Source organism: Nematolebias whitei, chromosome 2 (genome assembly GCF_014905685.2).
Source record: "Nematolebias whitei isolate Nwh7 chromosome 2, NemWhi1, whole genome shotgun sequence".
NCBI classification, from domain to species: Eukaryota; Metazoa; Chordata; class Actinopteri; order Cyprinodontiformes; family Rivulidae; genus Nematolebias; species Nematolebias whitei.
In genome coordinates, this window is record NC_056499.1 from 29,134,294 (window position 1) to 29,161,218 (window position 26,925).

Here is a 26,925-nt window from a genome sequence, read left to right on the forward strand (position 1 = left end):
ATTCAATACAGAACTAATTGTGATATAAAGATTTAAATGCCAGTATTTGTGTTAACTACTAAGATTGTAGCTGTTTTAAGATGTAAGAAATATTCTCTGAAAGCTTTGAAATACACTCATCATTTGAAATACGCTCATCATCCCAGTTGAAATTTAATCCTATTCCTCCCAAGTTGAGGCCACTTAAAGAGATCTGTGAAGCTAGTAAGATTTTAATTCTTCCTAATCTAACCACAAAACCGTCTTCATAATGTCCTAATTATGCATTTAAACATCCACTTAACTGATTTAAAAACTAACATTGAGTACCTACATCTAATGCAGAGACACTAAGCTTTAACACTGTTCTTTAAAGTACGTCTTTGTCTTATCTGTTCTTTTGAAATGTATGGACATTTATTTCAGTAAAATTAGTTTAGTAGTGTTATGGGAAATAATCTGTTTTCCCACAACAACCACAGATTATAACTATACTGGATAAATAAATCTTGAGTGAGCTGGCAGGCTGAAATCTGTGATTTTCAAATAAAGGCTCCAGTTTACTCGCACGGACATTTTTCTGCGCGGACTCGACGTGCGCGGTCCGCAGAGGGTTGAGACTTCATGCTCGAGTGTCCACCCTGAGCGGCTGCAGTCAGCTCTGCTGGCAAGGGGCGTTTACCTTCGGGACAAATTGAGTTTGCCAATTGGTCATTTGCTGACACGCCTACTGAATTGATTGACAGGTCGCAAAAAAAAACAACAACCGAGAGCTGGCAGCCCCAGTGGTGTTCTGTGTTTATATGTTGTAATACAAAGTTCTAAAAAATAAAAAAACGGGCAGCGCAGGCCCTGCAGCCCACACATCAGACCAGCCCACCCACACATCAGACCAGCCCACCAGATCCTCCCGCAGCCATGCTGGACATGATTTTAATTCGCTCATGACAAATTCCTTCATTTCTCAGCATTTCAGTCATGGACGAGGAGGAAGCGATTGCTTGCCTCTTGGAAAATAAACAAAAGAAAAGGCCATTAAACCAGACCAGGGATGAAGAAGGGGAATTTTTAATACATTGGTGTCGCACACAAAACAGTCCATCGCCGGGCAGTTTATTGTGCGACACCAAGTACGCATACGCAGTCGTAAAAAAATGAGCTTTGCACGGACATGCCCTGCGGGCGTCCGCTTCGACTCTAATCCGGTACGCGTGGACCTCCGCGGACTGACGTACGCCTGAGGATACTGGAGCCTTAAGTCCCACAGACCTGTACCAGCATGGCTCAGTCTTTGTTGTTAATTTTCTTTTACATCCTCTTTTTTTTTTCTGTCTTTTGTTTGCCTCTTCTGTGACCTCAGGCCAGCCTGTTGTCTCATTCACCAGCTTTGTTTTTTGCACCCAATTTTGTCTGGACACCAATGTTCCTTCTGTGGTTTTCTTTGTTTGGAGTTGTTGCTCAATCCCAAAGTCCGGTTAAACTGTGAAATAACCGTTAAATAGTAAATGGACCGTACTTGTATAGAGCCTTTCTATCTAGTCAAGATACTCAAAGCTCTTTACAGCACAATCTGTGCCCTCATTTACCACCACACACACATTCATACAGCACTCTACTACATCTCTACAAAGCCACTTGAACCAATCATTCTAGAGACTAAACAGTGCTTTAGATCACATCCACACACATCGGAGGCCATGAGGGGTTCAGTGTTTTGCTCAGGGACTTTTCAACATGTTGGACACTGATGGAATCGAACCCCCAAATCTCTCATTGAAGGATGACCGCTCTAACCACTCAGCCACAGCTGCCCCGTAAACTTTATACAAACAAGTTATGAGCTCAGTTTTGTGCAGCTGATCATATCAGCCTTTTGTAGGGGTGGTAGATGTAAAATATGCAGTGGCAGATTCAGGTGGAGACTGAAGAGCTTTCTTTTTTGTCACAATAAATATAGTCCGACTGAGATTAAAGGAAAATGGAATGTGTGCAAGATCAACTTATTTTTGGGGGGTCAGTTCAGTAATTTTACATTTCTATACGATTAATTCAGTGTTAAAATACTGTATGCATTTTCACCAGCGTCTGCGGCAAAAGTAACAATGCTTTACCGTGTTGTACTTAAACTAGCAATCCTCAGAGATGCTGTATGTGTATCGCTGGCTGCCTTGTATGCCTAAGGTTCAAACTCAATATTTAGCGTGACCTGTTAGCACTCGGAGTATGTGTTGAGGATGATTCTCAGCTACTACCACACCATATTTGGCTCAAAATCCATATAAAATAAATAAATGAAAGAAAGAGCTAGATCATTTGTTGTGCTTTCTAAGGTAAGATTGCCATTTTGGTTCTGGTTGACTCCAAAGGATGATTAATTAAAAATGTTCATCTAATGAATACTTTTGTCCAAACATGCATGCAGACACAACTAATTACATGTTCACCTGCTTTTCATGGTGGCCAGCAATAAAGCCTCTAAATTACGGGTGCACTCGTATTTCTTTAATTTTGAGAGATCGGAGGCTTTCCCACTTATCAGAAAGTGTTTTTATAGAAAGACGCAGCGAATGTAGCAGCTTCTTGGGCTTGAGTTTGAAAATGAGACAGAAATTGGTTTCTAAATTTGGGATGCAGTGTGCTTTAGCTTTGAACAGTTTTGACATTTCTTTTCATTGAAATGTTTTGTTTTCTTTTGCTTATTTTGCTCTATTATTATTTCACTTTCCACTTCACTTTTTTCCCTTCGTTTTTTGTGTGTAAACTGCTTTGGTTGCATCTAAGAAGTATTTTACTTTACCATTTTCTTCTGGTTATGTTGTTGGTAAAACATCAACCCCTTCAGCAAGAGAACAGAGTGATCTTTTGACTTGAGCAACAGCAGGACTTTTTAAAACAGGTCCAGGAGAAAAACAGAAGAGTCCATTCTGTGTAAATGTCTTTACTTCTATCCTCACTCTGTTCCTCCCTCCTTGTACCTGACATTCAACAGCATCTCACTCTTCTGTTTCCAAGCTGCCAGTTAGCTGTCTGAAGGTACTTCTCCGCCACCTCCTCCTCTTCCTCTTTCTGACCCATCCTGCTTCTGCCACGTGCTTAAAGCCCACCAACAGCCCCGCCTGCAGTATTTTACCAGCCAAATAAATATTTAAAAATGAACAGGGATCAAAAGTTTTTCAGAAAATAATGCATTTTTCCCCCTCGTTCTTAAGTGAGAATCAGTAATGCACAACTGAGGTGGAGTTCTTTGTTTTTCAAGTTTTTGCAAAAACAGATGAGAATATTCTCAGGATATTGACATAATTCGACATGTAAAACCAAAATATTTATCCCAGTTAATCATTTTCCTCTTCATGTCGTCTTCATCTTTTCTCAACCTTCGTCTTTGATCCTGAGCTTTTGAGACTCCACCCTTTTATTTTTTTCTCATCTTGTCATTTCTGTGAAAAATGCACATCTTTGCACATTTCATTTTAGAAATTCACATTACAGTACTAATAAGCTCTGTTAGTAAATTCTGTCCAAGTTGGATAATTATTTTTATTGGTCTGGTTGGATTATCTGATATGAGCTTTCACTTGTTTTACTGTGAATTTGCTGAATAGCTATTTGAACTTAGCATTATGTATGATATGACCTAAAACTAATTCTGCAATATTTTGGAGTTTTATCTCAATGCTTAATACTTCACAATGTTTTTATTATTATTTAATTCAGCTCTACGTTGCTGTGGTCAACTTTTGACTCACAGACCAGGGTCCTGTGATTCTCGTTCCCCGTTAAAAACAAATAAACGACCCAGACGTGACATTTCACCTGCCTAGTTCCAAAGACAAATTTAAGATGCAGACGGGCATCGCAGTTTAAAAAGCAGAAGGAAAGAGTGAGTGGCTGTCTATATAAAAAGAAGCAGTCGTTGGTGTTTAAAAAGAAATCACAAATCATTCTGACTCATAATCACACATCATCTCAATGGTTGGACAAGCCAGAATTCAGAATAAATTAATAACAACAAAACACAAAACTAACTAAATGACCATTGCTGATTCAAGGACCCTGCATACTCTGTCCAAAGCAGCAAAATCGTCTTTCATTGACAAAATTGCTTCATGAAAATAGTCATTTTGTTCTCAGAGTAGCTTCGCCCGACTCCAACCTTTTCTCACGTGCGTATTCACCAAGGATTGTGCGATTGGTCAGAAGTTTGTGGGCGTGTTCATTTTGGAAATGTGCTCCGACATTCAGCTGTACGACTCTTCAAACACACTAAATTAGTCAAATGTCCAACAACTCCTGGATGGAGATCATGCAGACTTTGTGTATGGAGGAGTCTATCTACTGAAAAGTGTGGCTCTCTCTTCATGATAGATTTGTGGCCGAATGGCAGACGCAGGAAAAGCGTGGAGACTCTAGCAGGAAGAAACCCGTGTGGTGACGTAAACAGCAGCTGGAGGGGTTTCCCAAGTGCTCTGCGCCTGTTTCTCGCGAGTTGACTGTTGAGTTTCGGATGGAGTATGTTGAACCTTTCAGGATTAGGGTACAAAGAGCCAAACACTTGACGTGTTGAATGACCAGTGATTACTGTAAATCAACAGCCCATTAAATAAATGCTACATTTTTGTAAGAGAAACTGTCATTTTAGGCCACTCGTGTTTAAAACAAATAGCAGGATGTTACGTCCACCATGAACATAACACATTAAGGAGGCCACGGGACACAAATATGGAGGTTCAAACATTTAATTTATTAAAAAGGCTGCTGCTTCCTGAGAAAAAAAGATTATTATGAACCCCCAATTCCCATGTTCACCCAAGAAACACAAAACCCCAAAGTATTAACTTAATGGTGGACCTGGTGAGCCGGCCAAACCAAACAAAATGGTACAGCAGCGGGTCAACCCTATATAGGGCCGTCGAAGCCGCTGCTGATACCAGACTAAATCTACAAAAAAAACTAAAAAAAACACCTATTACAAAAGAAGGTGTGAAAACAAGACTACCGGTCCCACCAGGACAGAATTACTACAAAAAACCATACAAAAAAAGTTAACAAAAATTACCTTTGGTGGCTGATGCCGCCGGCTGCAGGCCCTAGCTCCAGGACAAGAGAGAAAAACACAAGGGCCCCAGAAAACCCAGGGCAGCCAAGAAAAAGGTCCAAACAAGGAGGCCCAAAAAGAGCGGCTCAGAGGTCCAAAAAATGTGGGAGTTTGAGAGGTTCAAAAACAGAGGGAGTCTGAGAGAGTGAGCGCCCTGAAACCAACGTATTTATGGGCGGGCAAAAAAGGCCACAGCCCAAAACAATTAAAGGCTGATTAGCCAAACCAAAACCTGTCCAAAGGAAACCATAATAAGGCCAATGTGCCCCAGGCACATAACACAGGAGTTTAAGAAAATTATGTAAAAGAATAATGAACTTTGTTCCAAATAAATTTTTATGCAGGCTACAAGACGGCAAGAACCAAACAAGGTAGTTTACAGAGTGCCTGAATGATTTCACATTAGATGATGATATTTTTAACAATCGTCCATCCTTTGATACATTACCGGTACTTCATTTCTTCTACATAGAAGGGAAAGTTCTCGACAGCCATTTTATCTTTTGGTACTATTCCCTGTACTGCATCTGAATATCTCATCGAGTCTCTCAGCTGTGCAGCTCCCACAACAGATTCATCACACACCATGTCCAACTTCTCTTCCTCCTCTCAGAAGGTTATAGATGGAGATGAGCTGACTTTCATAAATGTCCCAAATTTGGAAAATCTGTTGCCTTGGATCTCTCAACACCAAAATGCAAACCGCATTTGCTCGAACATCTTCTTTACAAAAATCAAGCTTCTATCAAATGATGATGCACTTGTTTCATATATGAATTCACCATCTCTGAATGCTTAATAACTCTTGTTGGGCTTTTGTTCCCCTGCTTCTGTCCCTCTGATTCACAAACGTGCCTGCAGGAGAATTTGCTGGAGTTTTCTTAATTAATGAAGTAGTTTGCCGTCTGCATTTAGTGGAACATCATGAGAGTTGGAAAAAAAAATCTCCCAGTAAATCAGATGCGTATGGCTAAAAACATTACAGTGGAAATTATGGTTGTCGTGGAGCCATTTAAGATATCTCATATGGATCAGTGCACAACACATTGAGTACATTTGATGTTTTGCCCACCCTTAATTGGAAACCCCAAAAATCCAAAGAAACAAATGAATTGATTCCCATGATGATTCAGTTTTGGTACATCTGCTTCTACTTGAGCCTGTGTTAAACACAGCATATAATTATGAAGAGATTTTCCTGCAAATTACATGCTGTGTGTGTTCAACATTTCCCTCCCTGGGTTTTATATACCTGTTGTTTAATGTCTCATCCTTCAGCCATTATTGTGGAGGCTGGCTGGTAAAATAGTGGAAGTGGAAGGTGACTGAATTAGCAGCTGAAGAAAAGCTTGTGCTCTTGACCTGCAAATAAACATGACTCATTCATGAGATCAGCTTGGTTTATTTTATGTTGCTTACATTCCTGAGTTATCACTTTCTGAGCTGGGCTGTTTTTTAAACAGGTTTTCCTTTGAGTTTATTTTCAAATATACTATAATCTCCACCATTTCCTGCTTTGTCCTTTCATTGCTAAATTTTGATATGGGTAGATATTTATACAAGACTGTTTCTGTGTGTGTGTGTGTTTTTTATAAACCTGTATGTGTCTTTTTTTCTGTGTGTTAGGTTATTGATCCAGTAGCTCCCAGGTACACTGCTCTGTCCAGCTCCTACGTGGTTCCAGTTTCCATCTCAGAGGCAACAGAGGAGATGAACGAAGTGGCCAAACATCCTAAGGTTAGTGGGTTTTACTGCCTAATTTTTTTTTTTTTTTTTTTTTTTTTGAGTAATTACTGATGATGGTCTGTCTGGGGGGCTACAGTAGCTCGATGGTCATTCTTGTAATCCTGAGGTTGCAGGTTTGAGCCTAGGTTGCATCAGGAAGGGCATCCAGTGTAAAATGGTTAACAAATCTTTCATGTGAATCTGCTCCCTGCAGAAAAGAGCAGCCGAAAGAAACTTACTGGTGATATTTAGTGTCCAAAATAATATATTCATGTGGTTTAGATAGCCTAAAGCTCATTGTTTTCTTTCTGGGGTAAAAAATGTTGACCATCAGACAAATATTTATTGTATTTAACACAGGGTTGGATCAGGATGCATTGTTATATTCAGAATATAATTTTAAAAAGTTATCAGCTGCTTTCAGTTTTATTTAAGAGTCAGACTCATTTGTTATTTTGAAAACAATTTTGATCAGTACCGGTAGTTCTTCACACTTTCTGAAAGTCTTCTAATATTTTTGTTAGGTTTTATTCGTGTAACCTTTTCCACCACAACCTTGAGAACGGTGTGGAACAGTATAAGCCTGCATTATTTAAATCAGAAATTGATTAATAAGAGTATTTCTTTTGCTGATGCTTTTCTTGAGGAATCATATTAGCCAATGGCCGATATTGAATTAATTAATAGTTACTGTCAATTCCACACACAGTGAAATTCAAAAGTGCCATCCAGTCAATGTATCATGCTTAAAATTGAGTAAAAACTTTCAGAAATCAACTAATATTACAATACATAAAATAACCATAAAAGTAAATAAAATTGATTAACCCCCCCCACACACACACACACACACTCACACACACATTTTAAAAAGTCAAGAACAAGCAGAGCCACATTTTCAGTTCAAACAGCTCATTTAGTTTATGTTCGGGCTCTGCTTTGGGCTTTAAGATGAGTAACTGCTGTGGGATAAAAACTGCCTTTAAATCTGTTTGTTCTTGTTTTAATTGACCTTTACAGTCTTACTGTCAAATTAATTACAAACTAATTCATATTAGTGTCTCTTTTTTTTAAAGTTTTTTTTTTAAATCTGATCAAAATAAAATGATTAATAAAACAAATAATGACCAAAGTCACTTAACCTAAATGCACATTTTGTAAATAACATTCAGAAGAACTTTATTTAAAACGCATATAGAAGAAAATTCTCCCCTAAAATAAATAAATGGTGCGCTGCAGTGAGCTGGATGTTGCAGCAGCTGCATCTTCATGCATCAGGCCACGTGTTTGACACTTAACTGTCTACACAGCAACACTGTGCCGCTCACACATGCCCCTGCTTGGTTATGGCTACACATATTCAAGCATCCAGTAATGGATTATTTAAGAAAAAAGGCCAATATTAACATGATTTTTAGGACAGAAAGTAAATAGAATAAGATGAGTGGATGGTCAATATATAATAATAATAATATTTTAATTCATTTAATTTATATAGCACCAGTTTACAACAAGAGTCATCTTAGGTCAATGCACAGCAATGTTCACATTTATTATATAATACCAATTAGTTCGTTATCTAATAGCCTGTTAACTGGCACCAGCCTGCCTATGGACCATTGTGACTTCGTTCTTCTTTAAACAGCATGCTGGCTCAGTGGTTAGCACTGCTGCCTCACAGCAAGAAGGTCCTGGGTTCAATCCCCAGTTGGACCTGGGGTCTTTCTGTGTGGAGTTTGCATGTTCTTCTCGTGCTTGCGTGGGTTTTCTCTGGGTACTCCCGTTTCCTCCCACAGACCAAAAACATGCATGTTAGTCTGCCTTCAGGCCCAGGCCTCCATTGCAAAAGAGATCTGTGATCTCAATGGGATTTGCCTGGTTCAATAAAGGTTAATAAATAATAATAAATAAACAGCTGCTACGCTTTACCAGCCACTTCTAATTTAAATACCACATTATCAAAATGGCAGTTTAGACCCTCCTCTTTTGATTGACACTTCATTTGACCAACTGGGTCGACCTATGGTCTCTCCAGAGTCAATAATATCGACCAAACGTCTGTGTTCTGACCAGGAACACCCACACTCTTTACATGTGGGTGTCCACATGTAAAGACACGCAACACTTACTGTATTTACGTGTTTATTGCTGCATGCATCCTTACTATTTGTTCATAATTTATTGTATGTTTTAATCATGCAGACAGTAAATCTGGATGTAGAATGTGATTCCTGTAGTTCTTACCTTGCATTAGAGCCCTCACTGATGACTGTATGCTGAATCATTCAGGAGTTGCAGCTTTATGATGTTGGTGTCCAACTGTGTGGACATGTTGGACTCCATTTAGACTCTTTGAAATATGCATGGACATACTCTCATAAAAATATGTCCAGAATAATAATTTATGGTGCTATTGTTACGTACTTTGAACTGCTCATAGGTAAAACTTTATGCTGCAGCCTCCATATTTTTTTAGTCCATCCCTCCATGTGCATAAACATAAACAATTTCAGATAAGAAATTATGATCTTTGTGTGTTTCAACTTCAATAAATATGTACTAGTTATAGTTACAATATCTAGTACTAAAATTCAGAGTGTTTATAGAGAGACCAAGTTTTTGAATTTACTCCAAAAGGTTCAAGAACAGTATTTAAATTCCTCTGGGTACATTTATTCAGGCGTTTTGTCATGTCACTTAGTGATAACAGGCTAAAGAAGCAGCAGATGGTGCTGGATCTTCCTTGCAGCACCGGAGTTTCCTATTCTGAGTAAGCACACTGGAAACGGTGGAAAGAAACAACTCCCTTTTAACACGTACGTCCAGAACAGGATTGTTGATGTGAAAGAACTGTTGTAGTCTCATTCAGGCTGTGCCTTGTTTAAGGGAAATGTGTATTTTTTGCTCCTCTGGTATGAAATCTTGTGACGTAGAGACTGCAGCATTGATTTATGTCAGTAATCGTTATGAACGTTGCCACCATCACTGGTATCTCTGTGTTCAGAACGCAGAGGTTGGGATGAAGGAGGTTTGGTATGGACCTAGAGTTCTGGTTGAGGGAGCCGACGCCGAGACTTTCAAAGAGGGAGAGATCGTCACGTTCATCAACTGGGGAAATCTGATCATCACCAAGATCAACAAGTACGTTAAATCAGCTGATCGTTAAACTTCAGTCAGCGTTCTTCTATCCAGCTTCTCATCTCGTCACATTCTTGCCCACAGAGGAGCTGACGATAAGATTGTGTCCATGGAGGCTCGCCTGAACCTGGACAACAAAGATTTCAAGAAGACGACAAAGATCACATGGCTGGCTGAGACAGAGAAGGCCCCCCTGCTGCCCACCATCTGCGTCAATTACCAGCCACTCATCTCTAAAGCCGTCATTACCAAAGATGACGACTTCAAGGAGTACATAAATAAGAACAGTAAGGTGAGCACCATGATCTGTGTGGACCTGTCATGCTGCATCTATCTCATGAATCCTGAATGAACTGTGTTGGGTTCAGAATAATAGATTTTCAGTTTTTCTGAATTAATTTTGAACCAAACGCCACCTGGAGCATTTTTGTGAGAAATTATTATTATTATTATAGTTTAAATAACATGTTGTGATTGTGTTATTCCCAGTCAGAGGAGAAGATGCTCGGGGATCCCTGTCTGAAGAGCCTGAAGAAAGGGGACATCATTCAGCTCCAGAGGCGGGGCTTCTACATCTGCGACCAGCCCTACGAGCCAATCAGGTGAAGGGAAAAAAGCTTTAATCATCTCAGCTCAGCTACATCGATGTCTCTGCAGTCTTTGATTGTTGTCCCTCTGTTGATGCTTAACTGTGTCATTGTCTTCAGTCCGAACAGCTGCAAGGAGAGTCCTTGTGTCCTGTTTTATATTCCTGATGGTCACACCAAGGAGATGCCGACTGCTGGATCCAAGGACAAAAGCAAGAGTCAGGCCTCCAGCAGCGCCGTAAGTTTGGCTGGAAGAGCAAAAACAAACATGCAGATAGCTTTAAAACTATTTGTCAACTCTCAGGTTTATCTGTACGTCGAGTTAAAGTTTATATATCAGCCACACAATATTTCCCATTTAAAGCTTTGACTAGATTTACATTTGATACGGCGTGGTGCAAATAGTTTTACCATTTAAACTGAAATTAAATGTATTAACAGTATTTGGGGGCATTACTGGGTACGAGGAGGAAATCACAAACTGGTCTAACCAGTAACTCCAAAGCTGGTAAAAGCTAAAGCTAACTCAGAAACGAGGATTAAAGGCTTCAGTCATGGCTTTAATGATATCTGGAAATTACAAACATGAAATCAGTGAAGGAGTGGAAGAAATGGTAAATATCTCCTAAGGCCTTAATCTTTTCTTATTTTTCATTGTTTTCACCTAAACTCTGGAATTGCAGAGCTTAAAAAGCTTCAGCTTGTTTTTTTTGTTTTTTTTACTAACAGTGTTCTGCAGCGTCACAAATCTTTTACTCTTCTCTCCCATTGTCTGTTGAGCTTATTCAGTTAATTGTAATTAAAATAAATGTATTCAACAAACCTGTTTCAAAACCAGATTGTTGGTTGGAATAATGATATTGATTGTGTGACAATTGGTAGTAAACGCTCAGTAAACTTAATCACCAGTGGTCACGCAGAACACGTCAGGGTACAAGTTTTACTACCAGGTGTGAACACATACACTTTTAGTTTGACCTGTCCCGTAGTGATCAGATCACCTACATAAAATGAGCTGTTTTGACCCAAATAAAACAATGAAAAATTACACATTATTTTCTTGCTTTTCTTCTGTATCTTAGCCTACCACCAGTACCAAAGCTGCTCCAGCTCCGGCTCCGGCTCCAGCTCCGGCCCCAGCTCCGGCCTCTGTCTCAGCAAATGATCTGTTGTCGAGCATTGGAGCACAAGGAGAAGCTGTCCGCAACCTGAAGGCTGCCAAGGCTCCCAAGGAAGAAGTGGATAAAGCTGTTCAGCAGCTGCTTTCTCTAAAGGTACATCACCTCCAGCTAAATAAGCTGAAAATATTAAAATACATGTAGAAATATGTGCCTTATTTATCTATTTGCCTCTTGCAGGCTCAATTTAAGCAGCAGACGGGTGTAGACTACAAACCGGGAATGGCTCCCCCCACTTTATCAGCCACACCAGCCCCTTCATCTGACACCGCCTTATGTCCATACACTTGTGTTACTCAGCAGGGTGAGCTGGTCAGGAAAATGAAAGCAGAGAAAGCGCCTAAGGTACAGGATATTTATACAGTGCATGCTCATGTTCACATCAGTTTGTGTGATCCCCTGAGAGACGTGGTCGTTTGTTTGTTTGTTTGTTTGTTGGAATGACAGATTTTTCTGCTCATCTTCCACATTGTTTTTTGTCCCGTCTTGCAACAAAAGTCACTTGCCTTGTCATCTTCTGCTCCATCCCTGCATGAATAATCCCACCGTCGAACAGTCGTTCTCCATTTCTTAGTAAAACAATAAAATGATTTGTCACTGGCACCAGGACCAGATTGATGCTGCGGTGAAACAGCTCCTCGCTCTCAAGGCGGAGTTTAAAACGCTCACTGGTCAGGATTACAAGCCAGGGATGGTCGCGCCTGCTCCTTCCTCAGCTCCTTCCACTGTGACCTCCTCCCTTCCCCCCTCTTCATCTCCTCCTCCTTCTTCTTCTTCTTCTTCTGGCCTGTATGAGCGTGTTGCACAACAGGGGGAGGTCGTGAGGAAACTGAAGTCTGAAAAAGCCCCCAAGGTATTCTGGCACTGTGTTGTAAATTAAAACACTTTCCTGTTAATTAAACGGCTTATTCAAACTTGCCAAAAGTTAGAAGTGTGCTTTAAGAACACATTGTTCATGTGAAAATTTAAAGTATATAGATTTTCTTATCCCATAACATGGGTGGATTTATTTATAAAGTAATATTTATCATCAAACTGGTTGACCCACTATGTGAAGGTACTATTTATAAGACTGAGTTTGTTGTGGCTCCTTGGACTGATGAAGTCCTTTGGATGAAAGACGAAGCGTTTCAACAAAAATAAACTGTTCAGATGACCTGACTTAACTTTTTTGAATGTATAAAGTGATGTTGCTGTAAATCTGGGACAGCCGACACAAAACACTTTGAAACGTTTTAATCCTTTTGGGGAAGACAATAACAGCGTTTTAAGACTGAACTAATGTGATGAAAATTAGCTCTGGTAAGTTTTTGTCTGATCGTGAAAACAAGGATTTTTTAAATTGTATTTTCTTTTATTGTGAAACTGAACTGTCTTGCTTTTGGTAGTGATTTTTGGGACACCCCATTACAAAATGTCCTGCTCATGTGAATACAAAAGTATTTTTAAATTAATAGTTTTCTTGTTTGTCTTAGGACCAGGTCGATGCTGCTGTGAAACAGCTGCTTGCTCTGAAAGCAGAGTACAAACAGGTCACGGGCCAGGAGTACAAACCTGGAGCAGCTCCGGTTCAGAAGACCCCTGCCCCAGTTCAGAAGAGTCCTGCCCCAGTTCAGAACAGTCCTGCCCCTGTTGTATCTGCTGCCTCTGGTCTTTATGAGAAGGTAGCTGAACAGGGAGAGGTGGTCAGGAAACTGAAGGCTCAAAAAGCCCCTAAAGTAAGTTTTAGCTGTTTTCTTGTTTGATTTGGTGTTTGTAGCATCCAGTAGTTAATCACTTTCCATTTGTGCTTTAACCAAATGTTCTTCGTGCATTCTGTTTTTCAGGATCAGGTAGATGCTGCAGTGAAGCAGCTGCTGGCTCTGAAGGCAGAGTACAAACAGCAGACTGGTCAGGACTACAAGCCTGGTGTACCGGCTCCAGCTAGTCCTGCACAGACCCAGTCCAGCACCGACTCTGCTCAGTGCAGCTCCACTCCGCAGGCTCAAGAACTCTTCTCACAGGTGGCCCAGCAGGGGGAGCTGGTGAGGAAGCTGAAGGCTGAGAAAGCTGCCAAGGTAAGGATCAAATCACAAATTGTAAGTAGTGAAATTGCATGTCCTGTGAAAATGCAGTGTGAATGCTTATTGTAGAACTTGCTGAAAAACAGTTGAATTAGCTAAAACAAAAAAAATGCTGAAATGGAAGAACAAAGAATTAGCAAAAGAAAACAGAAAGAATGTGTTCTTTCAAAGAACACATATTTGCTGAATTAGGCTTAAATAAGAAGATAGCACAAAAAAATATATAAATAAAAAAGGCTGAAATTCACACACAAAAAAAAAGCTGAATAGTAGATGAAAATGCAGAAATAAGCTTAAACTACCACAAAGATGCGGAAAGAGCTAAAATGAGCTCCAAAAATGAGGAATTAGCTGGAAAAGCTAAAATTAGCATAAAACGGTTAAATAGTAGATGAAAGAGCAAAAAAAGCTGAAAGGAGCATAACAAGCTGATATAAGCAGAAATAAGTTAATTAGGCTGAAAGTAGCAGAAATTACCACAAAATGCTTGAAGTTATCTTAAAACATTTCAAATGAGCTAAAAAGGTAGCTGAATAGGTAGAATAAGCTCAAATTAGCATAAGAAAGCAGAAAGAACACGTTTGCCCAATTAGGCTGAAAGAAGCAAAAATTAGCACAAATAGGGTAAGTGGAAATTATCAGTAAAAAGCTGAAATAAAAAAAAAGAACTGCTGTAAAGTAGCTAAAAAGGCAAAAAGAAGCTGAAATTACAAGAATGAAGTGGAGAGAGTACATTTTTAATGAATTAGGCTGAAAACAGTTGAAATGTGTACAAAAATGTGGAGTTGGCTGAAAAAGCTTCAATTAGCATAAAAACAGCTATATACCAGTAATAGCTGAAATGGTAAAAAAAAAAAGTTGAAGCTTTCAGAAGTAAGCTGAAAAGAGCATAACAAGCTGAAATTAGCAGAAAGAAGTTAGAAGAAGCACAACATTGTTGTAGATTGCAGAAAGAATCTGAAAGGAGCAAAAACAGCTGGAATTAGCTGAAAGTAGCTGAAGAAATATTTATCTTTGCACAAGCTGAAAGAAGCTGAAGCAGAACAAAATGTGAGAGGAGCAGTGAAAGGTTATAAACAGATCTAAAGATTTTAAGGATGTAAAATTAACTCAATTCATTTTCTATGAGAGAAAAAATGGCAGAAAAAGGCTAAATATTACAAAAAGCTAAAGTGGAACCACAAGTCATAGCAGGATTGTCCTGAAAGAGCTGAACGTTTTGATATGATTTGTTCAAGTAGCTTGAAAACTGCCGGACAAGAATTACGCCGAAAAACGTACGGAATAGATAAAGTAATGCCAGGAATACGTAATAATAAATGTAAACAGGATCACAATAGTTAAGCATTCACACAATCAATGCACAGCAGCCCAGACAGAAGGTGTTAAGAACATCTGCTGATCTGTTCACACACGGGCCTCACTGCAGTTAATTATGTGGATGTTTGATGTGGAAACTGTTTAACAGCAACTAATGCAGAGAAAATAACGTCCTGTTTCAGGAGCAGGTGGATGAAGCTGTGAAAACTCTGCTGGAGCTGAAGAGCAAGTACAAGTCTGTCACTGGAGGGGACTACAAACCAGTGAGTGCTGCTGGAGCCACTGGAGGAGAGGACAAAAACCGCAAGGAGAGGGAGAACAAGTCTGAGAAACAGGGAGGAGGAGGAGGAAAGAAAAGTAAAGGGGACAAAGCTGGTCATGGCAAGGAGTCATCAGGAGGAGCAGGAGGCTCAGGAGAGGGTCAAGGCCCAAAGAAACAGACACGGTGAGAGGCTGACGACTGGTGGGAGGAGAGCTGGAAGAGCACGTCTAAACAATGACCATAGCTTCACATCAGCAGATGTTGTGTTTTAAACTGGAGAGTTGTTACCGGTGAATATTAATAAATATTGAGGAACAAAATGTTGTTCTGCTTTTTGCATCACCAAGTGCAGGTTTGTCCTGTTCCATCACTGTTCAGTAGATTGTTGGGTGTGTTATGGCTACTTTGCAGAAGACGACTACATTACAGCTGTTTGTTCTGAGCGTTTACTAAAATTATCTGAATTTCACTGCCCATAAATCACCTCTTTCTCAGTTTGAAACATTTCGTTTGAGTAAAACCTGAAAAGGGTTGAAAGGTCCGCGTGTTTGCCAGCAGCTAATAAGTTGAATAATCCCTGAAGTTTAGCTGAAGTGGTGTCAATGCACAACTGTTCTTGAGAGCGTTGATGTGGACGCAGAAGATGGATCATTTGTTCGGCTCGCTGCTGGGCTTTAGACTGAAGAAGAGTTTTTATGTTCACATTGGTGAGTCCGAGTGGTTGATGTGGTTTTTGTCTGCACTATTCTTGCTTGTTGGCTGCCGTCCCCCTCGCCATTTCAGGCGTTGTCTCTGCACTGCTTACTGTGTTTATTTTCTTAGCCCAGGCATAGCTCATGACATTGTCACTCTGATTGGTTCACAGTGAAATATCTATAAAAATAATCCTATAGATTCAGGTTTTCACGTGACATTTACTCTTAGTAACATGGCGTTACATTTTTTTTTTCATAAGGTCCTGATGATGAGTTATTATAGAATTATTACTGAGCATGTGTAAGTTTTGTCCAAAGTTGCTCCTTACAGTGTGTTTTGGTCAGCTATTTTATTTATAATTAGATTCTGACTGCAAGTTTATCCACTTTTCAGTAGAGTCCTACCAATATGGAAATTTTGGCTATCACTGATACCGATATTGGGAGGGGAAGGCTAATGTCGATAACCGATATACTGGCTGAACTTTTTTGAGCTTTGTCCACCACCAATAATCTAAGTAAACAGTTACCGTTAAACCTGCTTTAATACGTGAAGTCTTAATAGTCTTCCTAACATACGTTTCCATTTTCGTCCACTATTCACCATAGGCTGTCAAGTGTGAAGGTCTAATTAATATTGACTGCAGTGGCTTTCTTTCTTTTTTGTTTCATTCCAGACAAACAACACATTTAATTGAGGATGACAAAGATAACGTTACTAACACTGATATATAGATATATTTACATCTACATTAGATTTATTGTTCTGGATAAAGTTTTCCAAGGCAGTAGCCTATGCTAGGTTATCTAAACGTTAGCTTGCTTACTTGAGAGGTACGTAGCTGAAGGCGTGTCGGAGGATGAACGATCATTTATTATTGTTGATTTTTTTTTTTTTACAGATCAGTTAAATTAAACTTAACCATGCTTTATTCAGCAAAATACGCTACACAGTATTAGGCCTGTCACGATAACAAATTTTGCTGGGCGATTAATAGTCTCTGAAATTATTGCGATAAACTGTAAAATTGTTTGAAACTTAACAAAAATTGTAAAATTTTAGAAGAATTATTATTAATATTAATTAAATTATTTAAATTATTAATAATTATTTGTTTTGCATGTAGTACCTTTTTTGACCACGTGATGGCAGTATAAGGCTGTTTGAACCAAAGGATGGATAGTTGAGCAGGTGTCTTTAAGAAAAATGGGAGTGAAGGCCCTTGACGTGATATGGGCTGACATGGTGATATGGCGTGCACTCGATGGTTTGAGCTCTCTAGCATAGCATTTTTCACACAAAGCTTTTAATAAAAAAATCAGTATGCTGGTGAAGATTCTCAGTCATCCAGGACATGATGAATTCAAAAAGCGTTCAATACAAAAACAACTGGACTTTATTTGTAACAAGACGTTTCGCTCCTCATCCGAGGAGCTTTCTCAATTCAAAGAGCAGAGAGTGAGGGATTCAGGTTATAAGGCTGAGTGAGATAAGACACACACACACATAAGACACACACACACATATGTAGATTGGCAGTTCACACCTAAACACCTAAACAGTAGGTCTTTGTTCCTCTAATTCACTGACGAGGCCCCTCTGTTCCCATCAGGTGTGAAAAACCGGCTGGGGATCTGTTTTAAAGTTGCATTATAGGTTTTTGAAAGTGGAATCTGAGGCCTCCTCCTCTGTTAAGAGACGGCTTTTCTCTTTTTACATAAATTGCTTCCTTCACCCCCCTCTCAAACCATCTGTGTTCTCTGTCCAAAATGAGCACATTTTGGTCTTCAAAAGAGTGTCCCTTATCTGTGAGGTGGAGGTGAACAGCTGAGTCTTGTCCTGTGGAGGTGGATCTCCTGTGCTGAGCCATGCGTCTGTGAAGAGGCTGTTTAGTTTCTCCAATGTAGAGGTCTGGACAGTCCTCGCTGCACTGGACCGCATACACTACACCACTCTGTTTGTGTATGGGTGTTTTGTCCTTAGGGTGGACCAGCCTCTGTCTGAGAGTCCTGCTGGGTTTGAAATGTACTGGGATCTTGTGTTTGTTGAAGATCCTTCTGAATTTCTCTGATACTCCAGCAACATAAGGGATGACAATGTTTTTACGTCTGCTGTTCTCCTTTTTCAGTTTATTGGTTTATTGGTTTAACCGCCTCCTTCAAACCTCACACCACAGGAAAGGAAAGCTGTAACATCACTCAGCCAGGACCAAAACATCACCATTTTACCAGCTGATAAAGGAAGATGCACAGTAGTCCTCAACACTTCTGATTACCGGGAAAAAATAACTACACTACTGAGCGACCGTAACACCTATGAGGGAACAACGCCAAGCCATTGGTTCCGTTATGTGGATGACACTTGGGTCAAAATCCAAGCCAAGGAAATAAAAGCGTTCACCAGACACATTAACTCGGTCGATAACAACATCAAGTTCACCAGAGAGGATGAGGATCCAAAAACACAATTTTGGATGGTTAAAACAGATTTTAAAGAGAAAAGGAGGGGTCAGTAAAGAGCACCGGAGTTGAGCCTTTTGTCACCAAATGTCTTCAGTAGAAAGGGAGAGACACGAAGAAACGAAGCTGATAAATGAAAATGAGGTCGATAATTTTCATTCATCATGCGATTAATTGATTTATTGTTTATCGCGACAGGCCTACGTAGTATTTAGTCGTTCCCTGCTTCGGCTGGGTGTGCAGCAGGGCCATGACTTGAAAGTAGTCCGCATGCGCCCTCTGCTGGATACATTGTACAATTACACCATTTGCAAGTAAGGACACAGCTCATTCCCAGTGTTTATATCTGCACATAATGGGACAATTATCACGATACCGATATGTCCCCAAACACCTAGATCAGTCAGTGTCTATTATTGTGACCGTAGAACTTTGTACCAAATGTTTCCAAATGCTCAGTTAAAAAGAGTGACAAGTCAAAAAGTGGGGTCATTTCTCACTCGTAGTTTCAGCTGACATTCCTTTATCGCCACCAGCACCTCAGAATCCCACTTTGAGCTGCATGTTACTGAACGACCATCCACGCTGACATTCCCATCAGCTTCATTGTTTTATGACGGCTGCTAATAAGTTAATATCAGCATGCTAATACAATAAACTAATAAGTAATTTTTTATATAAAGATGTTGATGTCACCTGCTCATCACAATTATTAAACAATGTATTGGTGAGAATGTTAGCATGAGCTTAAAACAATCATTTGAGGACCTGATTAAAAAAAAAGGATTTTATGATGTGAATATTCTGTTTTCGATTTGAAGATGCAAACCGTACAGAAAATAACTTTTGTTCCTCAAATATCCATGTAACAGTCCAAATATTAATTGTTCAAGAATAACTATATGTTTTGAGTTTGAAGTTTTTAACTTCCTCGCCTGGTTAGAGAAATTAAGTGGAAAGAGCTGCATCTTGATATTGTTTTGTTTCCTGTTGAGTGGGCAGAATTGAATTAATGCAGCGCTAAAGTTAAATATGTAACTGCTATTCATTAATTTATTAATATGGTTGTTGTTATACTGTGGTTTGCCTCACACAAACTCTTTTGTGCCTCCCGTCAGGTTGGGTTTGGAGGCTAAGAAAGAGGAGAACCTTGCTGACTGGTACTCTCAGGTGAGTGTTCATCACTCCAGATACCTTCCTCTGTGTGTATAATGTTCAAGCTGTGCAATGCTTTTTTTTTTGTCTGCCCCTTCAGGTCATCACTAAAGCAGAGATGATTGAGTACTACGATGTGAGCGGCTGTTATGTGCTCCGGCCCTGGGCTTACTCGATCTGGGAGGCTATTAAAGACTTCTTTGACAAAGAAATTAGGAAACTGGGTGTGGAGAACTGCTACTTCCCCATGTTTGTCTCTCAGGCCGCCCTAGAGAAGGAGAAGTCCCACATTGCAGACTTTGCTCCTGAGGTAAATCACTGTTTTTCTAAAAATGAAATAAATGGGAATTAATGTAAACATTTCATGACAATAAGAACACATGCAGACCATGTTGTAAGGAGACTAAATGGGATTCTTCTAAACTTTAATAATTTAATCATATACAGGTTTTTTTTTTTTTTGTCTTGTTTAAGCATTGTTTAAACGTCTGTAAAGTTTAAGTTAGTTGTATGTAAAAATGTACCTCCATAAGTCAAATCAACCACTTGGGATTTTCTACAGGAAAGGGTTAGAGATGATCAAAACACGAAGAGCTGCATGATTAAAAAAAAAAAAAAAACTTTTTTTTTGTATGCATCCTGTTTGATTGTCTATTGTTGTCCATTGTTGTCATCACTCTTTGTTAAAATTCAGGTCTCTCTTGCACATGAGGCTCAGTGGGACTAACATGTCTAAATAAATGTTGAATGAATGAAAAATGATGGTTATCTTTAAAACATTAAAAGACATGCACAAGCTCAGGGCAGAACTTCAGAGCCAGAAATGATGATCTAATTACTCCAATCGTTGTGGCGTCTCCTGTTTTCAGGTTGCCTGGGTGACTCGCTCAGGAAAGACTGAGCTGGCAGAGCCCATCGCTGTCAGACCCACCAGTGAGACAGGTCAGGAAAAAAAACTGACTTCTTGGTGGAGTCTGATCATAAAAAGAACGTTGAACATTTTTAACTGTAGCATGTGTTGAATAAATCAATTAATTAAATTTTACTGATTTGTTTCTTTTTTGTTGTCTTCAGTGATGTATCCAGCCTATGCTAAATGGGTCCAGTCCCACAGAGACTTGCCAATCAAACTTAACCAGTGGTGCAACGTTGTGGTCAGTAAATGCATCACACCTCACCCTTTACATGCTGACTTTTTGTCTCTCTTGTAACTCTAATGCTGCCTTTTAGAGATGGGAGTTCAAACACCCTCAGCCCTTCTTGAGGACTCGGGAGTTTCTGTGGCAGGAGGGGCACACAGCTTTCGCTACAAAGGAGGAGGCAGCTGAGGAGGTAACAGATCTGACAAAACACCTGTGAGCCTGTCTTCATCCACTCTGTATAAAGAGACAGACAAAGGTGTGGCTGAGCTGCTCTGAGACAAACGGTTCTGCTTTTGTAGGTGCTGCAGATTCTGGATCTGTATGCCAGGGTGTATGAGGAGCTCATGGCCATCCCTGTGGTAAAGGGCAGGAAGACCGAGAAGGAGAAGTTTGCAGGAGGAGATTACACAACCACCGTGGAGGCGTTCATCTCTGCCAGTGGTCGAGCCATTCAGGTAAATACTCTGGTCCTCTTCATTCAGGAAAACTGATCCAATCTGTAGACGCTGCTTTAAGTACCAAGAAATCTGAAAATGTGATGCTTCAACAAATCTGTGTTTAAAAATGTTGAAAACGGCACATTTCAACATCTGTTCCGACGAGTAACCATGTCAACGAGACGGTGGTTCACATGCAGGATCAGCTGACGGAGCTTTCCAAAAGCCACCTACTAACAGAATAACATCCTCATGGAAGACGAAACAATCCAGGAGTAGCACATGAAAAGAAAGTATGGTGCACAGCTGAGCCATTTCTTTTCTCAAATGTCATGGAGGAATGTGTGATCTGTGAAAGAACAGGGGATGCGTGTGGAGCATTGAATAAGAAGCAGCAGTTCTATAAAAAGCTGCAGGAACTTATTCCAGACTTTACTGCCTCTTTTTTTATCACTTTCCAGCCTATAGATGATGAGCACAAGTTTCTTTAACTTTTTCAGCTCATTGAAACGGCATACTGCAATTATATTTTACAGTCTAAAATTGAATTTATTTATTTTTATACCAATAATGTATATTCTGTGCCAGCATCATTTCCTTTTGTCTAATAATAAAGTTTTTATCAATTTGATTCTGCCTTCTCAGGGTGCTACATCCCACCATCTGGGTCAGAACTTCTCCAGGATGTTTGAGATTGTTTTTGAGGATCCCAAGAAGCCCGGTGAGAAGCAGCTGGCGTTCCAGAACTCTTGGGGCATCACAACCAGGACCATCGGTGTCCTCACCATGGTCCACGGAGACAACATGGGACTTGTGCTCCCTCCAAGAGTGGCCTGCCTTCAGGTAGTCCATCAGACGCTCAAAGAACAAGTGCAAGAGGCTCAGAAATGTTTTTTTTTTTTCAGAGCTGACTTGATGCGTTCATTAGGCTTTATCGCCTCAGCAGTAGTGGGTAAATATAATTATATTTTCTCCATCTTTTCACAGGTTGTCATCATCCCATGTGGAATCACTGCTTCCCTGCCAGAACAGGAGAAGGAGGCACTGCTGGCCCAGTGCTCTAAATACTTATGCAGGCTGCTGGATGCTGGCATCAGGGTGAAGACTGACGTCCGAGACAACTACTCCCCAGGGTGGAAGTTCAACCACTGGGAGTTAAAGGTCATTCATATTTTATTAATAACTGTGTGGTTGGTGTTTTTATTGTGAATAAATAATTAACTATAGGGTAAATTTACTCATTCGCCAGGAATAAAATGATCACAACAAGCATCAGGGTGGACTAGCTTGATTTGTCATGTTTCTCTCACGCAGGGAGTCCCGATCCGTCTGGAAGTGGGCCCCAAAGATATGCAGCAGAAGCAGTGTGTCGCAGTGAGGAGAGATTCAGGAGCAAAGGTGACGATCCCCGAGACTGAAGTGGAGAAGAAGCTGGTCGTCATGTTGGAGGACATCCAGAACAGCTTGTTCAAGAAGTAAGACATGCAACTACACTAACAGAACGAAACACTGAACCTTAAAGGAGAAATGAGGACAAACGGCGCATCAGCTGTTGTTGACTTTGAGATGAGATGAATAAAACGTTAAAACTGTTTGATTCTCCTGCTGTGGGATAAAGGATATTAACACAAACTATACAAAGAAATGACTGGCCAACCAGCTGGGGGCAAAGTGGCATTAGAAGCACGACAGCTCAATGCTTAGCACTGCTGCCTCACAGCAAGAAGGCCCTGGGTTCAATTCCCAGTTGGACCTGGCATCTTTCTGTGTGGAGTTTGCATTTTCTCTCCGTGCATGCGTGGGTTTTCTCTGGATACTCTGGTTTCCTCCCACAGACCAAAAACATGCATGTTGGGCTGCCTTCAGGCCTCCCTTCCAAAAGAGATCTGTGATCGCAATGAGATTTACCTGGTTAAAGAAAAGTTAATTAAAAAAAAGGACAATATTATAATAATAAGAACTAGGGCTGGGCGATATGGACCAAAATGAATATCTCGATCTTTTAAGATGAATGGCGATATACTATAAATATCTAAAAAAAATAATTATTTACATAAAGTAATAACAAATATATATTTCTGAATCTAAGCTTTGTCCCAATTGTCACACAGGCACATTTATTAACAAACTGGTGTAACTATACAAAATAAATGTCTAATAAATGAACTATTTACATATTTTAAATAATAAGCCTCTTCAGCTGCGTCACCTTCACGACGTTAGTAAGTGTGTGAACTGCAGCTGCAGCTCCGACTGACTTCAGCCTCCTTCCCTGAAACAAACCACAGTACAGAACTCATTTAGCCGTGCTGTGCCTTTTGAGACGAACAGAGAGAGGTAGCACGTCATTAATAAAGCAGTGGCTTATTTCACTAAAGACACGGTCCCAGTCTCAACTGTGGAACAAGATGGGTGGGACCATGTCTTTAGTGATACAAGCCACAGATTTATTAATATCACGCTACCTCTCACTGTTCCCCTCATAAGGCACAGCACGGCTAAATGAGTTCTGTACCGTGGTTTGTTTCAGGGAAGGAGGCTGAAGTCAGAGCTGCAGTTACACATATGCTTCATACTCCACTCATAACGCTGTTTTAAATGGTGAAAAAGAATCGTAGGGCTGACCTTTTGTCAGGACTTGTTTTCAGCTTTGTCTACAAAAACATTTTTCTGCTGCTCATCTGACAATTTAAATCCAAACCATCTCCAAATAACAGCCATTGTTTTTCTTTTTGCTCAGCAGCTAAGCTGCTCTTCGACATCCTGTGCCGTTTACTTGTTGTGTTAAACTTCCACCCACCTTGAGAAACACGAAGCGGGGGGAGTGCATGTGGGTGAGGGGCTGGGTTGTTTGTATTCAGTAAGGGAGAAGGAGGGGTCACGTGCAGTTGGCGCAGACAGGAGAAAAAGAACTATACAGATTTTCAAGTCTAATCATAACTCAACGTAGAAATATCGATATAGACGATATAGTCCCATCTAATATCGCATATAAAATTATCTCAATATTTTTTAAATATCAAGATATTACCCAGCCCTAATAAGAACCCTAAATAAGAAAATTAAAAATTATTAATATCTTTCTATAAAGATACTTGATGAGAAAGTCTTTGTGTGTTTGTCAGAGCTTCAGATGACCTGAAGAGTCACATGGTGGCCGCAGACACGATGGAAGACTTCCAGAAAGACTTGGACCAAGGCAAAGTGAGTTACCAAACTGACGCTGACATTACCCCGCCTTCCTCAGCAGAGGAAACAATCAATGACACATTTGTTTTGCTTGATAGATTGTTCAGATCCCATTCTGTGGTCAAATCGAGTGCGAGGACTGGATCAAGAAAATCACCACCAGGTACGTCCCTCCTAACGGACGAGATATTTGGAATGGAAGTTGCCCAAATTTTTACATCAGCTATTTGGAAGACCATTTCAGCAGTTTAACTTTTTTTCTCTTAACAGGAACATGTTAACCACAGTAACAATGTGCTTTTTCCCTCCTGTAGGGACCAGGATCTGGAGCCTGGAGCTCCATCTATGGGAGCCAAGAGTCTCTGCATCCCCTTTTCCCCACTGAAGACCCTGCAGCCTGGTCAGATGTGTGTCAGCGGCAAGGAGCCTGCACAGTATTACACTCTGTTTGGACGCAGTTATTAAAGACCTGCCTTCTGAGACATCATTGTCTGATTCCTAATCTTATGTAGGTGTTTAAGATAAAAAGGTGACTGACTTGTGGGCTCCAGTAGGAACTTTTTATTTTATTTTATTTTTTATGTTGGCACTATTGTATAATGATTGAAATGAATTTACTAGAGATATCTAAACTTTGAATTATTTTACGGTCCGTTATCTGCCCTTAAATAGCAGATTTTGCTCCAAATGCAGTTTGTCTCTGCCTAAACAGAAATGGTAATTTCTAATATCTATCGTAAATATATTAGCTTTGTTTTTTTTGTTATATATATAAATATATAAATAAGGTGAGTTTAGGCTTTTTATATATCTGGAAAACACTACTAAAGGATTTTTCTAATATTTCCTGTATTAGTTACTGTGGGACAGTACTGTTTGCCTGCCACTATTTCTCTCACATGGAGCTGAACTGCCTCACAAACTGGATGCTCAGGCTTGCAATGGGATTGTAACAGTTACATTTTGTGTTTGTCTGGTTTACATTATGTGGTTTATAATGCTCTCCTGCATCTTCATAATGTATAACTGTAGTAAGGCACTTTTATAGTTGAGTCAGTAATGTAGCCTCCTGTCAAGAACTTTCCTGCCTGTGTATAATAAAACCGTTAACATGGCGAACTACAGCGTGTGCCGACGAGTTGGTATTTGAAAATGCTTTTGACTCCTGACATGTTCACATGAACTCCTCTGGTGATCCAGGATGGTCTGTAATTTTACAGAATTACTGCAAGTCATATCTGCACATTATAAAATGCAATTCATAGTTATTTAAAATGTTAACTTCTGCCTGCAGTTCCCCTTTTACATCACTTTAAACAATATAACTATGCAAATTCAGAATTTAGTTATTGTCTGGGGATAAATTTAATATTTCAGTGGGACGTGTTCTAGGAAAGAGTGGTCACAATCCAGAAATCAGTATTTTAAGTAAGTAAATTTTATTTATATAGCACCTTTTACAGGTCAGAAACCACAAAGTGCTTTACAGAATGTGACATAAAAACACAAAAGATAAAACAGATGGAAAGAAAACACACTATGACATAAGACAAAATAAAACTAAAAGCCAATCTGAACAAATGTTTTCTGCTGCTTTTTAAAAGAATCAAAGTCGGAGGCAACACATTCCACAGTCGAGGGGAGATTGTAAGGTTCATGTCAATTTATTTATATAGCACAAAAACAACAAAAGCTGACCAAAGTGCTTTACAGGCAAGTCAAATTAAAAAGTAATAAATAAATGTTTTCGTCTTATCGCAGACATTTATTTTGAAAATCTAAAACTGGAAGTGGTATCGTTTAAAACTTCCGTAGCTGATTTCCTTTTCCGGTCTGAGCTGTCAGTCTCGTAAAGGTGCCGTCCTGCCCTAAACGTTTTTTTTAGTTAAAAATGAGCGAGAAAGGCCTGTCGGACGAGGCAGCGGCAGCAGTTTGTAAAGATGGAAACCCTCTAACTAAGGTAACCTAAGTGTTTGTTTTAAATTGTGTTGAGATAAACACCAGACGGGAACAAAACTCAAAGAAAACCCAACTTCGACTTCTCCCGCAGGTCAACCTACAGTTCGTCCCTTATCGGACACATTCCTAAAACTGGCGAAAATATGTAAACGCATTTCTACCCAAACGGGACAATATTTATCTTAGTTTGATTTAGGCTAACTTTGCTAATAAGTGGCTAAACGTTAAAATCGTGCGTGAAGTCGTAGAGACTTGTCTTCTTACGCAGAGAGTTTGTGTTTGCTGGAGGAGGTTGCAGTTGAACCACAGCGGCTGTGCAGCAGGTTAACTGGGTTGGCTGGGAAACGAAATTACACATTTATTAAATTTATTTTAGCGTCTTTGCACATTTATTCGACTATCCAGCCAAATACAGACAAGTCCCTGCATGTGGAGAAAACAACACGGCAAAGGATGGAGACTTGTCTTTTGTGATGGAGGCACATGCAGCTGAGTGGAATAGCTACAATAAATTTAATCAATGTGTAATACCGTTTCCCAG

The 26,925-nt window shown here is 39.8% G+C and overlaps 2 protein-coding genes across 3 annotated transcripts in view; both read left to right on the forward strand.

Annotated features, from left to right (window-relative positions):
- The window catches only part of eprs1 (glutamyl-prolyl-tRNA synthetase 1), a 41,990-nt gene extending 16,956 nt beyond the window's left edge, over positions 1 to 25,034 (forward strand). For both annotated transcript variants that reach the window (XM_037691166.1, XM_037691174.1), the window contains exons 13-35: positions 6,701 to 6,811; positions 9,804 to 9,940; positions 10,022 to 10,229; positions 10,427 to 10,539; positions 10,645 to 10,762; positions 11,607 to 11,798; positions 11,883 to 12,047; positions 12,310 to 12,555; positions 13,178 to 13,420; positions 13,529 to 13,759; positions 15,268 to 15,530; positions 19,621 to 19,672; positions 19,758 to 19,967; positions 20,527 to 20,599; positions 20,732 to 20,811; positions 20,888 to 20,989; positions 21,099 to 21,254; positions 21,882 to 22,079; positions 22,224 to 22,397; positions 22,551 to 22,711; positions 24,362 to 24,440; positions 24,524 to 24,588; positions 24,740 to 25,034. In XM_037691166.1, the coding sequence (XP_037547094.1) occupies positions 6,701 to 6,811; positions 9,804 to 9,940; positions 10,022 to 10,229; positions 10,427 to 10,539; positions 10,645 to 10,762; positions 11,607 to 11,798; positions 11,883 to 12,047; positions 12,310 to 12,555; positions 13,178 to 13,420; positions 13,529 to 13,759; positions 15,268 to 15,530; positions 19,621 to 19,672; positions 19,758 to 19,967; positions 20,527 to 20,599; positions 20,732 to 20,811; positions 20,888 to 20,989; positions 21,099 to 21,254; positions 21,882 to 22,079; positions 22,224 to 22,397; positions 22,551 to 22,711; positions 24,362 to 24,440; positions 24,524 to 24,588; positions 24,740 to 24,890 (3,528 nt within the window). In that variant the 3' untranslated portion in view covers positions 24,891 to 25,034. The remainder of the gene's footprint in view (positions 1 to 6,700; positions 6,812 to 9,803; positions 9,941 to 10,021; positions 10,230 to 10,426; positions 10,540 to 10,644; positions 10,763 to 11,606; positions 11,799 to 11,882; positions 12,048 to 12,309; positions 12,556 to 13,177; positions 13,421 to 13,528; positions 13,760 to 15,267; positions 15,531 to 19,620; positions 19,673 to 19,757; positions 19,968 to 20,526; positions 20,600 to 20,731; positions 20,812 to 20,887; positions 20,990 to 21,098; positions 21,255 to 21,881; positions 22,080 to 22,223; positions 22,398 to 22,550; positions 22,712 to 24,361; positions 24,441 to 24,523; positions 24,589 to 24,739) is intronic.
- A 1,219-nt stretch (positions 25,035 to 26,253) lies between these two features.
- glo1 (glyoxalase 1) overlaps positions 26,254 to 26,925 on the forward strand; it is an 18,046-nt gene continuing 17,374 nt past the window's right edge. Inside the window, exon 1 of the mRNA XM_037697613.1 lies at positions 26,254 to 26,385. Within this exon, the coding sequence (XP_037553541.1) occupies positions 26,317 to 26,385 (69 nt within the window). The 5' untranslated portion in view covers positions 26,254 to 26,316. The remainder of the gene's footprint in view (positions 26,386 to 26,925) is intronic.